Raw genomic sequence first — 14,550 nt, 5'->3', positions numbered from 1 at the left:
ACATTCAGATTATTCTGGGATGAAGGTGGTAAGGGTTTTGGGAAGAAAGCTTTTATGTGGCAATAAGGTAAAAAAAACATGTTTCTCAAAAAGATTAGCATATTAGTAGAAACAACCTGATAAATGAGTATCCTAGCACACATTCATCAAAATCACAAAGGAAGACTGACCCGTGGTTTTAACCAGTTAAGCAATCCAGGCTTCTTGATCTTTTTATCTTCCTTAAGTGTCTCATTCTTTGTATCCGTGCCTTCATCAAGAGTAACACACGACTGAATGTTTTCGTCATCCAAAATTAAGTCACGCCTTCTATGTGGGAGACATGCAAGCTGCCCATTAACGAGGTCATTTAAGTCACATTTCTTTTGTTCAAAAGATAAAGCACAAATACATTACATTTTTTGGCTTGTTGACCAGGATGCCATATCCCTAATTTGAAGACTTAATCAAGGTAAGTTATGTGTAAGGATGAGAAAATGATATAAAGAGAGAGGAATAGATTAGTCAACTGAATCAGACTACCTCTTCTTCCCCAAAGGAATATCTTCTTGGAGCAGGTTGATGAGGAGGTCTAGATGAGTGTGAAGATTTGGTGGAGACTAGGATCAATTTTGTCAGATTTTGTATTTGGCTTAACAAAGCAGCTTTGGCTGCTTCTTCTTGCTCCAATCTTGATTGCAGCTTAACTTGACCATCTTCTAGCTTTACACATCACATTGATACGAAAACGAAGGATGAATAAAAAAACTACTTTACAAAATGGAAAGTGGAAATATGCAAAATTTTCAAGGAATGCTAACTACTTTACAAAATGGAAAGTGGAAATATGCAAAATTTTCAAGGAATGCTCAGGCCACACGACGATATGATCTTGAGCATAACAGCATGGGATTGCTTGCGATCAATTGCAAATTTAGCAGGTTCATCAGTTAATTCGAATTTGTCTTTATTTCAAGACTAGCATGCTATTAGTTTAACGCTTACAGCCAAGTTATTTAAATGGTGAGAAGTTCCTTCACAGAAATGGGCGAAGACATTTTTATGAGCTCGTCACTTAAACTGAAAAAAATATATTCTATATGTTTGTATATATGAAGACTTAGAGAGGATATTTCACTTGCACAACAACAAAATAACACTGATCACTCAGACGTGGAACCGCAGAGAAAAATGAACCGCGAACTCTAACCTTTTGTTTAAGAAAAACATCATTTCCTCCTGTATGCTTCGTTTCAGGAACTGTTGCAATGTCTGTCGTAAACTGTTCTAGCTCCTCCTTTAAAGATCGAATTTCATTTTGATATGTCTTGATAAGGGATTTTTCATCAACAATCTGCAAATATACAGGGTTACTTCCAAATTCTGTCGATGAAGGGTACTCTGAAGTGCAGAGAATTCAAATGCTCATACCTTGTTTTGTGCTGCCTGAATTTCAATGTGTTTTGCACGGTGGGCAAATTTTAATGTGTTATGTGTCTCCTCTGAATTGCTTGAAGAGGGAGTTACAGCGCAAATGAGCTGAAAGACAAAACAACACCAATGGGCAATTATGAGCAGGTAGCATAATGCTTCTAAAGGGCAGCACCATGCTTCACTTTATATCAATTAATGGGATCAGGTTGATATGGACTTCTATAGAAGACTTACAGATACCCTTCCATAACCACTTAAAGAAGACTGAAGAAGTCTGGTCAGTTTTGAGTCCCTGTAAGGTATATGAGCTGCTTTCCCATCCGTTAATTTTGATATAACCTGTGACAATTCCAATTTAGCAAGTTCTAAAATAAATCTAACTTCCAAATATAATCAATATTAATTAGAGAAAAACAAAACACCAAGGTGATAGTTTACACTCATACGGTAGAACAGGAAAACCAAAGGTGCTATTAGCTATAGGGGTGTTGGATGCTTGTGAGTCCTATCTGTTGTATGTGTTGAGCACAAACTGATTTAAAAGCTTAATCCAGTAGAAATCTGGTGCGGAAATAAAATCAACCTCCAACAAGAACTAACCTTGTTCATAAATGATATGATGCTAGCATTTCAGGCAAGATCGATGACAAAACAAAGATCAGAAAACAAAGAATCATGGTAAGTTCAGAAAATGAATGCTGAAATGATCTGAATCGAGTTATGGCCACAAGTATATGATTTTTTTTTCTGAATTTAACAGTGTAACCCGGCACAATTTTCAGAAGATACATTGTTTATCACAGCAAGTTGTACATGCTCTGGTTTTACTTGCCAATTTAGGATCTACCCATTCACCTTAAGAACCCTTTTGAGGGTACTCAAAGTGAAAGCTTCTGTTCTTTACCATTCTTACTGTCATTGGGAAGTAAATCTATGCAGTCAGATATCCAAAGGCTCCTCTCCTCACCAGTGTAAGAAGATTCAAATAGTTCAAGTCAATATATGTCTACAACAGATGCTGGAATTACTAGTCCTCAACTTTCAGTTTTTCATCTTTTCCTAATTGATAAGATATCATTCCCCACTCAAAAAGTAATGCCTGGATTCTGTGGTAGTTTAGCATCTTCAAGATACAAGAGATCTTACAGCCCTTCTATAACCTACAACTTAAAACAAACTTATGTGAATCAAGTGGCATGATCCAAATTAGTGTAAAATTACTTGTACCATGCTTCATAATTTTTCTCTTCTACTATCAGCAAGATATTTTCCATTAAGGAAACTAACATTCATGTAAAGGGGGGGGGGGGAGGGGTTCATATGATTTACTATTTCAGAGATTTAATTATTGTACAGACTGAATCCTAGGGGCATACCAGCTGATAGAAATAGCACAAGGCAGAATGGCATAATGTAGTAGTTATTCCAATATAAGTTAAAGAAATTGCTGCCAAAAATCTTCTGATACAATGATAGAGGTCCTTGGATATGTATTTCTCGCTCCTTCTAATAGAAATTGCAGCTATTGGTACTAAATGCTTATCACTAGAAATCTTTTAAAGTAGCCTTCTATATTGACAAAAACAGGAGAAAGAGGAGCAAATGTAGTTTGTAACAATTGATAGTGAGACAAACAAGCAGGTTATCTTAGCTTGAAAGCTGGCGAAAAAAGGATGCATTGCAATTAATATATGCATTTCAAAATGCAAAATTTTCAATTTTTTCATGTGACAAAGGAAGCATAAACTAAAAAAAATAAGATGAAACAAATTATTTATGACACTTCTTTCTTTTTTACCCTCATACAAACCGTAGTAGAAGGCTTGGCATTCATAAGAATTAACAAAAAGACAACCAGAATTAGGCATTTTTTTAAACTGTTACATTGAGAAATTAATGGCAATGATAGAGGCCTCACAGTTCCAAGAGTTAGCAGGCTTTTATTTATATAGGACCCTTCTTTTCTACGAAGACCAGTAGTTTCAGCTTTAGAGCTCTCGGAACCAGCCAGGTCGATGAGGTTCTGCAATTCAAAGTGATATGCAGATGAATATGGCTAAACCAAATCAAACGTACACCAAATTCTTTGCAGATATAGGCGATTTGAAAAGAATTATATACACCAATCAGGACAGTAAAGAAGGAGAAACAAAACAACACTATACAATGAAGCAAGCATGAGGCTTACACAAGCCAAATGCTGATAGATATAGCACTGGCAATACGTCTAAGATGAGTTTCAGGGGCATACCAGCTGCGACAAGTTAACAGCCTCGCCTTCATTATTTTCACCACAGGGGCTACTCTCAATCGTCTGTTAGAACATAGGATATTAGAAAAAATGTTGATTCCAAAAAAAAAGTAAAACAAAAGAGATAAATCAATCATAAATACATTCAATACTTTAATTATATTTGTCTTCAGTGTGAGACAAAGTGCTCAAGATTCTGTGTTGCTTATATCTACAAAACCTGTTTATCCTTGAAAACTTTTAGTATTCTAAGAAGCACTTCTCACAAAAGTTGAAAACAGTGCAAAGAATTATGGTTAGCCTATCCTTTCGAAAAACCATACCCCTAAAGCTAACCACTTCAAGATGGTTCTAACCGTTTAACATCATTTACTCTTTAATCTACTAAATATAAGTGAAACAAGTATTGAAGAAATATGCTGTCTGTACAAAACCTAAAATACATCTTCCACTCCATGATAGATAACTACATTACCTGAGAAGTAGTCCTCTCAGATCTAAGGATAAGAATATTCTAGCAGTCATATACATGTTCACATAAATCATTGTAATACGTACTGTGTTTAACTGGTTATTGTGTATAATGAACCTTCCCTTACATGGCAATAGACAAATGCTTTAGAAGCAATCAGACACTTTTGTATCAGCAATAAAACAACAGACAGAACAATAAATTTCTTATTCACAACAACAGAAAAGTACCAGTGTGAATATTGTGTGACTTCTGCTGCTGTGCAAATTAAAGTTTGTGGAACCAACGTGTCTTTGCTCTGTATTAACAAAGAACAATGCGTTACATTCCCATGAAATGTAAATTAAAGTAACCCAAATACAATTGACTACAGATAAAACCATCTGATAATGCATATAGAGTACAACCCTAAAACCATCTGATAATACATATAGAGCATAACCCTAAAACCATCTGATAATACATTGTCCTTGAAAGCCATGATGTCAGAATATGCGCAATGGGTACAATGCGAACAAGAAATCGTGAAGTAATGTTTTTTTATGACGGTACAATATTTGAATCCAAGTTCTCTGTCATTTTCAACAAGTCCGGTTTTAGAAGATATAAAACTTAAACAGAACATGTGCATGCATATTTTAAGGTGCCTCGGACTACATATCTGCACCATTCATTCATGATAAGTCTAATCGACTCATCTAGATTGCCTTCTTTTTCAACCGACTCTAAGATGCTTTTCTTTTTTAAAGAAAATCTAAATGATACCTCGATATACTGAAAAAAGGAAAAGGAAAAGGAAAAGGAAGGCAAACAACAGCCAGAAAAGGACATTGGCATGTCGATACTTTTACTAGTCAGAAAATCATATATCCATCCGTATGTTGCAAGAAGCAGGCACTTAAGGAATAAACCACACAAGAAGTTCAATGAACAAGGACAAATGGATCACAAAGTTCATAAAGTTTGAACCAACCTAGCTGAAAAACATTAAAAACCGAAGGCCAAAGGCATACCTTCTCCTGCGGCAATAATGGAAAGGGCATGGCCAGGAGATAGTACTACTTCCTCCTTTATACCTTCAACAAAGGTTCCCTGCAAGCAACAATCATTGCATAAACTGTTTGATTATGATTGTTAAGACTTCTCACAAAAGGAGAATCATGCGTCAAATACTATAGGATGATGAATGCTGGCAATTACATTTTCATACCATAATATTACAAATGCATAATAAATATACTAGTTGTATACCCGTGCAATGCAGCTGGATATAAAATTTTATTGTAAACCAGGAATGAAAAATTAATACAATGAGGAAAATTAATACAATTCCTCATTAAAAGAGAATCCGAAATTTATGGAGTGCTCTGTCGTATTAGTAGGGCTCAACGCTCGTCCTATATTTGAACTAGTGTATCTATTGGTTTTATGGAATTCAAACGTAGAGCTTTAACAAATTGAACATATGCGGTAATTACTTGGAAACTTGAAATTTTTGGGATTATGCATTAATGCATTGCTAAGCAATGCCACATGCTTAATAAGTTGTTTTTAAGACTTTTACCTAAAGGCTTTATAATATTGTATAGATAGTGAGGATGATTGACATGATGGATTAACTCATTCAACGTTAAGTTTCACAGGTAAAAATGATTTGCAGTTGTATTTTCACCACAATTTCCATCCAATTTGCCATCAAGAAGATAAGGAATTTCTACTTGCATGTTTAGGACATCAGAGGAGGTGCTAGCAGTATAACGTTTGTGCAGGGAAGTTAAACACAAACTGTCGATTCTTCATTACTTAGGTTTCCACCCCAAATCTATGATCAAATATACATGGAATTTCAATGAATTAGATCTATAAGAACTCCCAAGTCCTAGAAAGGACCTCCTAATTCCAATTATGAATTCGGGTAGTTCCTACAAAGGAAAAAAGGAAATGCATGTGATAGCTCATAACAAGGTTTTTCAAAAATGCAGAATCTCGTCTATAAAGTCTTCATGCACCATTAGACAGTATAAACTAGCAGAAATCATTGACATGGCAGACCTGGGCAGAGAATAGCTACTCATGTATTCATTCTGTCAAAGACAACTCGTTAAACATCCTGCATTAAGCTGCCAAATACATGGCTAATATCAGAATGACCCCGACTTAAACATAATATCCAGAATGATAACATAGTGTTGCTGTTGAATACCTATCATTGTGTTAGGAAGAGTGGCTTCTACTCTAGGGTTTCATGTACTTCCAACTCTCATTTTGGAACGAATTTCATGGTAATTTAGGCATGCATGAAACCTAACTTCCGATGTCCAAGACAAATTTCTTCTATGTGAAGCCTTGTTTGTTTAGCCAACTCAAATCAGGTTGAAAGATTTCGAAACTTTAAATTGCAAAACACTTGTTATAATTGTAAAAGAATTACAACTTCTTCATCATTTCGAAGGAGTGCAGTTTGCATGGTGATGAGGGAAACCATCTAGATCGTTCCTATCCTTTTGTGATTATCAAACCTCTTGTTTAGCATGAATCCAGATGTTGTTGAGGATTGCACATCAGTGAACTCCTATGCTTACCAAGTTCAGTAACATATAGTCCAGAATCATTAGGTCAGAGGTATAGCCAGCTAGTACACCAAAATGGCTGCAGGATTGGATAACAAAACGAGAAGGTCCAATTGAGCATGCAAAGCAATTGCTCAAAACTCAAAAGACAGTCCAGTCATATGCTCATGTGCTTAAATGATTTGGAAGGGTCAGGTGAATAATACAATTTGATGGCAATTGAATAATCCACATAAGCAAAATATATACCACACACTAATAATAAAAATATTGATGTTGTACGGAGATAAAATGTAAAAACATGCATAAGTATATGACAATAGAAATTACCTGACTGTCCTCTCTTATTCTTAGATGCTGTCCTGCTGGATTCAACAAGTCATTAACAACCTAAAGAAATTAAGAAACTTAAGATGGAAGCATTACACACAAAGAGACTCATATATTTGCCAGTAAATGGCCAGCAAACACTAGCACCAGGTAAGTCAACAGGCGATAATATTGGCAAGAAATGTCGTTAGACCACATAGAATGAAAAGAAAGAGCTGAGGTCTATATGAAAGAAAAAGTACACTTTCAAGTGGAAAAGGTTAGGCCATCACATTGTTAAGTTGAAAATAAACGACAGGGGCACACATAACAAGTGGAAGAAATGCAAAAGGTAAGACAATCCCATTGTTAAACTGCAGATATTAACACTACGATTCCTTTTCAAGTAACAAGTGTGCAACCCTGACAAATATTGCCCAGAAGCTCACCTCATTGTATATTTCCAAATATGAGAGACGGAGGAGAAATTCACGGCTTGGAGTCTGAAAATACATGAGGATGCATAATGATTATTCCTCTTAAAACATGTATAGTAGTAGCAGCTGATTAGCCATGCATACCTCTTGAATGATGCCAAAAGCATCCTTTACTGCCAAAGGAATAATTCCAGGGGACCTCTGATCTCCCTGTCTTGTGTGTATGACCAAAAAGACAAAATGAATACACTGGAATAAAAAAATACAAGGAGATAGATATTGAAAAAAAAGACCAAGGGAGGGGTGAGGAGTTTGTATCAGCTTACTTTTTTCTGTATTAATGTCACTATAGTAGTACACATTAAGTTGAGAAATAGTTAGGCCTAGGCTAATGTTAACCATCTTGCCTAGAAGATCGTATGACTAACAAATAACTTGGGAACATATATTAATGTATGCAATGGCTAAATACATGATTCATGCAATCACAATTAGGATTTAATCGATATGTTCTCCTACTTGTAACTAGGACCATGTTGCCAGTCGGAAGAATGGCCGAATAACTGTTGGGGGTTGAAGAAGAAATAACAAGAAATTTTTACTGGTAAAAGAGGGTGCAAGTAAGAAACTGTAGTCTCCTCTCACTCTTGCCGAAGCACCACAGGCAAAAGAACAATTGATGCTTCCATATCATATCAAATAAGCCTTTCCCTTCACAGTTATAGAAAGAAAAGAAGCACGTTTGTTTTCGTACAGACGGAGTATCTCTTAACACCTTCAGTCATGTTAGTTTCAAGCTTTTATGCATTTTCTATTGATAAAGTCAAACTTTAACCAACATAAAAGGCAAATTATGAGTTGCAAGTCGTTTGGTAAAGATACCCCTGGAAAGTTGTACATTGATACTCTCCGAAATTGACTTGGAGATCCAACAAAGTGTAGATAAACTGAACTTTCTGTATGTCCAAAGCCATTACGATAAAAAATATTTTTGGCCTTATCTACTCCCATAGTCTTGGCCAAAAAACCCAGACCAAGAGTTACAGCTGCACCCACTAATCCAAAAACCAAAAACATGCTATAGCATAGCGTTAGGTAGGGCTGATTGCTAAACCTATGATACCTGAGAATATTTCAATTCAAATTATTATGTCAGACAAGTCACTCGCTCACTTAGAATTTTCATGTCACGTAGACCAGTAATGTGTTGAGACAGATGCTTACAACTTGAAAATGCATAAGATACACAGTCTACAAATGACAAAGAGATGAGATATACTTACATGCATAGTGTGTGTCTTCCCGCTACTTGTCACGCCATATGCAAAAATAGTGCCTGTTCTTGAGATAGATCACAAAACATTTGCGTAAATACAATATATAAGAAAGACATACATAGAGAGAGTTGATAGAACTAAGAAGAAAAGACTTGCAAGAACCTGCACCAAGCAAGCAACTAATATTGCATGAATAAATGGAGGCTTGGTGTTGTATGTAAATTTGCCCTAACCATTGTGCCACGTGCCTGTATCAACTTTTAGTCGAATTACATACAACAACCTTACCTTTTTCCGCTAGCATTCTTTGTAAAAGCAATGTGATTATCTCCTCCTATAATATTGATTTAGATATGGAAGATATTCTCATGAATATCTCCTAGAATATTGGTGAAGATGGTGTAGTTTTTTCTAATATATTTCCCATGTATATCTCTTCCAAGAGAGAAGTATTTATATGCTTGGAATGTAATACAAAGAAGAGAGTGGTGAACTCTCTTATGGTATCAGAGCATCTTCTCAGTTTTTTTCAAACCACACAGATACCACACCATGGTGACTTCGTCTGAACCTCCAAGTTCTTTCGCCATGACAGATACCACTCTCAAACCTACTACGTTTCATCCCGCACTCTTGGTCTCTAACATTAAATCTTTCATTTTGATCATGTTAGAGGTCGAAAAGGTACACTACTCTAGGCGGAACTTTTCAAGATTCACGCTCGTGCTTATCAGGTTCTGGATCACATTAGCCCTCCTCATGACAACACCGTAGATCCCGCCTTATGGGTACGGTTAGACGCCGTGGTTCTTCAATGGATCTATGGTACAATCTCTAATTATCTGCTTCACACCATTCTTGCACTTGATTCTACGGCTCAAATCGCATGGGATCGCTTGAAGGAAATTTTTCAGGATAATAAAAATTCTCGGGCCATCTACTTGGAACAACAATTTTCCCATATACATCAAAAAGACTTTCCGAACGTATCCGCTTACTGTCAGGCCCTCAAGATGCTTGCTGACCAGTTAACCAACGTTGGTGCCCCGATCTCCAAACAACAATTGGTACTTCAATTGGTTGTCGGACTCTCCGAAGGATATGATGGCGTCGCCACCATCATCCAACAATCGGATCCCTTGCCTCCGTTCTATCATGCTCGTAGCATATTGTCCCTCGAAGAATCTCGAAAGGGCAAACAAGCGGTGACCGGCGGGCATACGGCTCTCATGACAATTGGTAACAACAATGTAGGTGTTGTCCCTCCAAGCCCACACCAACAACCGCACCAACAGCCGCAACAACAATTCTTTGGTAGATCTTCTCACGGTCGTGGACGAAGCAGCCGTGGCGGTAGAAGTTCTCGCGGCCGTGGCAGTAGAAGTTCTCGTGGCCGTGGTCGAGGGGGGCACAACGCGGACTTCTCTTGGCAGCGGCAGCAGACTTGGGGTGGCTATGGACAACCCTGGCAATTGTCTTCCACTCCTTGGCAGCAGCAGACTTGGGCTCCAATTCCATAGACAGTACCCGTATCCAACTAATGGACGGGCAACTCGACCCCCACCACAGCAGCAACGTACACCTTCTTCGGCTCTAGGAATTCTTGGGTCACACCCACAACAAGCTTATTTTGCCTCAGGTCCAAGTGAGTACGCTCCAACGGATATTGAATCGGCTCTCCACACCATGTCGTTGAATCCGCCGCACGACAATTGGTATATGGGTACAGGGGCAACTTCACATATGACTTCCAACTAAGGTAAGCTCTCGTCATATCATTGTAGGTAATGGAGATTCGACTCCAATCACGGCTTCTGGTTCGGTACCCCTCATCCTCCTTTATCTTTACATAACGTTCTTTTCGGTCCTCATATCATCAAAAATTTAATTTCCGTACGTCAATTTACTCGTGATAACCATGTCTCCATAGAATTTGATCCGTTTGGTTTTTGTGTGAAAGACCTTCGGACGGGCACCCCCATCATGAGATGCAATAGTCATGGCAACCTCTATCCAATTTCCACATCTACTACCTCTCTACTCCCTACTCTTGTCTGTTTTTGCCACCATCTCCAACATCTTATGGTATGATCGTCTTGGACATCCGGGTCCTTCAATCCTTAGCAAGCTTCGTAGTAGTAGTTTAATTTCGTCAAATTGGGAAACAAAAGAAATTGTCTTCACTTTATCTAATTCTATGTCTATAGCTCCATTTGATATTGTGCATAGTGATGTTTGGACTTCCCCTGTGTTGAGCACAAGTGGTCATCGTTACTTCTTGCTTTTCCTTGATGACTATACTAATTTCTTATGGACTTTTCTCATGGCTAAAAAGTCTCAAACATTCTCTATTTTCCTTCAGTTCCATCAATATATTCGCACCCAATTTGAAAAAGATATAAAATCTTTCCAATGCGACAATGGACGAGAAGACAATAATTCATCGTTTCACAACTTATGTGCTCAACATGGCATTTGTTTTCATTTTTCATGTCCTCATACATCTTCTCAAAATGGAAAAGCGGAACGTAAAATCCAAACCATTTAATAATATCTCTCGCACTCTTCTTCTCCATGCCAACGTACCACTCTCATTTTGGCATCATTCTCTTCAAATGACAACCTACCTCCATAATATACTCCCAACCAAAGTTCGTGGTTATTCTTCTCCCACACAAATTCTTTATCAAAAGAATCCCTCCTATTCCCACTTACGTGTCTTCGGTTGTTTATGTTTTCCTCATAATCCCTCTACAACCACACACAAACTTCATCCTCGCTCCACTCCGTGCGTCTTCTTAGGCTATCCTCCCAATCACCGAGGCTACAAGTGCTATGACATCCCAAAATCGGATATTCCTTGCACGTCATGTCACTTTTGATGAAACCTCGTTTCCTTTTAAATCTTCCAAACCACCTCCACCGGCCTCCAATGAATTCTTGGACAACCCACTTTCGCCTCTATTTCAGCCCCCAGGACAGCCCAATATCACTCCCCAACAGCCCCATATCAGCAACTCGGTGATCTCTTCTTCCTCTCCAATAAACCTAAACGTTTTGTCCAATTTTCACCATCCGTCTCGACCTGCATCATCAGCTCTTCCTTCCAGCAATGACTCCTCTCCTGCTGTTGTTTTCCCTTTGCCACAACATAATACTGCCACACCTCCCCGGCAGCCCACTACTGCTCCCATACAGCAGCCCTCGACTCCTTCTCCTTCTTCCCCGATCAACCTCGTCCCTCCTCCACTCACATCCACCCATCAAATGGCCACTAGAAGCAAGCATGGTATTGTCAAACCTAACCCCAAATACACTTTTTCTAGTTCTCTTTCCTCGATATCTCCCATCCCAACGTCTCCCATTGTTGCCTTAAGTGATCCTAATTGGAATCAAGCAATGCATGATGAGTATGATGCTTTAATTAAAAAAAAAAGACTTGGGAGCTTGTGCCTAGGCCTTCGGATGTTAATATTATTCGTTGCATAGTTTTGTTCTAATGGTGATCTTGAAAGGCACAAAGCCCGATTGGTAGTTAATGGCAGATCCCAACAGGTGGGGGTTGATTGCAATGAGACGTTTAGTTCGGTGGTCAAACCAGCTACTATACGTACCATCCTCAGTTTGGCATTATCCAAGAAATGGGGTATCCATCAACTAGACGTGAAGAACGCTTTTCTCCACGGTCATCTTCATGAGACAGTCTACATACATCAACCCCCTGATTTTCGGGACCCATCTTGTCCCAATCATGTATGTCGACTCAAAAAGTCACTTTACGGCTTGAGGCAATCCCCCCGAGCATGGTATCATCGGTTTGCTTCATTTGTCCGTACTATTGGTTTTTCTAACAGCAAATCGGATACTGCTTTATTTATTTATTTATCGAAAGGGCGCTCATATGGCTTATCTTTTATTGTATGCTGATGATATTATTCTTACTACATCCTCAAATCAATTACGCCATGACATTGTGGCTCGTCTTAGTTCTGAATTCGCTATGAAAGACTTAGGCCCACTCAGTTATTTTTTGGGTATTTCGGTAGTCCAACATGCCCACGGCCTCTTCTTTGTCAAAAGAAATATGCGACTGAGATTTTGGCCTGGGCCAATATGTCTTCATGCAATCCTACTACAACACCCGTGGATACAAAGGCCAAGCTAAGCGCTAATTCCGGTCCACCTCTTGATGATCCTACTTGTACCGTAGTCTTGCCAGGGCCCTTCAATATCTCACATTTACAAGACCCGATATCTCGTATGCAGTACAACAAATTTGTCTGTTTATGCATGATCCACGAGAACCTCACATGCAGGCATTACGGCGCATCCTTCGGTATCTTCAAGGTACTCTCAGTCTCGGTCTTCATTTGACTCCATCCTCAACAACAGGTCTTATTTCTTACACGGATGCCAATTGGGGAGGGTGTCCCGATACACGACGCTCTACTTCTGGATATTGTGTCTTTTTGGGGGACAATCTGATTTCATGGTCCTCTAAACGTCAACCCACACTATCCCGCTCAAGTGCCAAGGCGGAATATAGGGGTGTGGCTAATGTCATATCAAACACCTGTTGGTTGAGGAATCTACTACTTGAATTACATTGTCTGATCACCAAGGCCACACTCGTATACTGTGACAACGTCAGTGCCGTCTAGCTTTCAGGCAATCCAGTTCAACATCAAAGAACCAAACATGTGGAGATCGATATCCATTTTGTTCGTGAGAAAGTTGCACGGGGACAAGTGCGGGTCCTACATGTCCCATCACATTTCCAATATGCGGACATTTTCACAAAGGGACTTCTGAGAGTTTCGTTTGATGAATTTCGATCCAGCCTAAGCGTTCATAAACCACCCGCTTCAACTGAGGGGGAGTAAAAGCAATGTGATTATCTCCTCCTATAAWATTGATTTAGATATGGAAGATATTCTCATGAATATCTCCTAGAATATTGGTGAAGATAGTGTAGATTTTCTAATATATTTCCCATGTATATCTCTTCCAAGAGAGCTGTATTTATATGCTTGGAATGTAATACAAAGGAGAGAGTGGTGAACTCTCTTACTTTGTGTGACTTTAATTCTAAAATTCTTACAGTTGATCTGTTTAAGATTCTATTCCGCAAACCATTCAACAAAAGAAAGTATTTTCTACGTCTAATATTCATTGGCTCTATAAGTCCCCTTAACGAGCACAATAATTAAGATATTCTAATCCAATACAATTAAGTGAATACTTGATACATTCTCGAGACAGATTCAATGAGTATAGCTGCACCCTAAAGGCCTAAACCACATCAACAACCAAGTTCGAAGTCGGGCACTATCCTTGATACAAAGACTAAATAATGCATGTTACATGGATGAAGTTTGAAATGTCTACTGTGCAAAAGGTCCACCGTCCACATACTCCAGTTTAAAAACAAATGCTGTGAGTAGAGATGGCAACAAATGAAGGTTCTCATGGGTGTCTACTCCATGTTGAATGGTGTGGATATGGATAATAGTAACCTTCTCTGTTGCCATTCTTATTTAATCTCCTATCCCTCATAAATCATAACAATTGACTCTACAAGCTCATCAGTAGTGCTTGAATATTAGGCAATAGGGGAAAGTATTGCAGATGCACTCTTCCTTTGCAAAATAGTACAAGTCTCATAGACCAAAAATCAATATCATAAATACTTTGGGATAATGACACTAAGAGTGAACTGGAAGTTTCAGCTTGAAAGTTTGCTAAAAGCATAAGCAATGCAATTAATTTATGACAATCCATAATGGAAATTGATGCAATATTCCTGGGAGGGAGGGGTATA

General features: G+C 38.4%; 1 protein-coding gene across 1 annotated transcript in view; it reads right to left on the bottom strand.

Moving 5' to 3' along the window:
* LOC112510329 (kinesin-like protein KIN-7K, chloroplastic) overlaps window positions 1-14,550 on the bottom strand; it is a 34,647-nt gene that overhangs the window by 8,087 nt on the left and 12,010 nt on the right. Inside the window, exons 4-16 of the mRNA XM_025115720.1 lie at window positions 8,736-8,788; window positions 7,597-7,662; window positions 7,465-7,518; window positions 7,037-7,096; window positions 5,150-5,228; window positions 4,367-4,434; window positions 3,665-3,727; window positions 3,332-3,436; window positions 1,648-1,752; window positions 1,411-1,518; window positions 1,190-1,333; window positions 523-702; window positions 171-329 (exon numbers count right to left, since the gene is read on the bottom strand). Coding sequence (XP_024971488.1) covers window positions 171-329; window positions 523-702; window positions 1,190-1,333; window positions 1,411-1,518; window positions 1,648-1,752; window positions 3,332-3,436; window positions 3,665-3,727; window positions 4,367-4,434; window positions 5,150-5,228; window positions 7,037-7,096; window positions 7,465-7,518; window positions 7,597-7,662; window positions 8,736-8,788 — 1,244 coding nt within the window. The remainder of the gene's footprint in view (window positions 1-170; window positions 330-522; window positions 703-1,189; window positions 1,334-1,410; window positions 1,519-1,647; window positions 1,753-3,331; window positions 3,437-3,664; window positions 3,728-4,366; window positions 4,435-5,149; window positions 5,229-7,036; window positions 7,097-7,464; window positions 7,519-7,596; window positions 7,663-8,735; window positions 8,789-14,550) is intronic.

Source organism: Cynara cardunculus (assembly GCF_001531365.2).
Source record: "Cynara cardunculus var. scolymus isolate 2C chromosome LG 1, CcrdV1, whole genome shotgun sequence".
Lineage (NCBI taxonomy): Eukaryota > Viridiplantae > Streptophyta > Magnoliopsida > Asterales > Asteraceae > Cynara > Cynara cardunculus.
The sequence above is the reverse complement of the archived record's forward strand: the minus strand, read 5'-3'. Positions and strand labels throughout refer to the sequence as shown.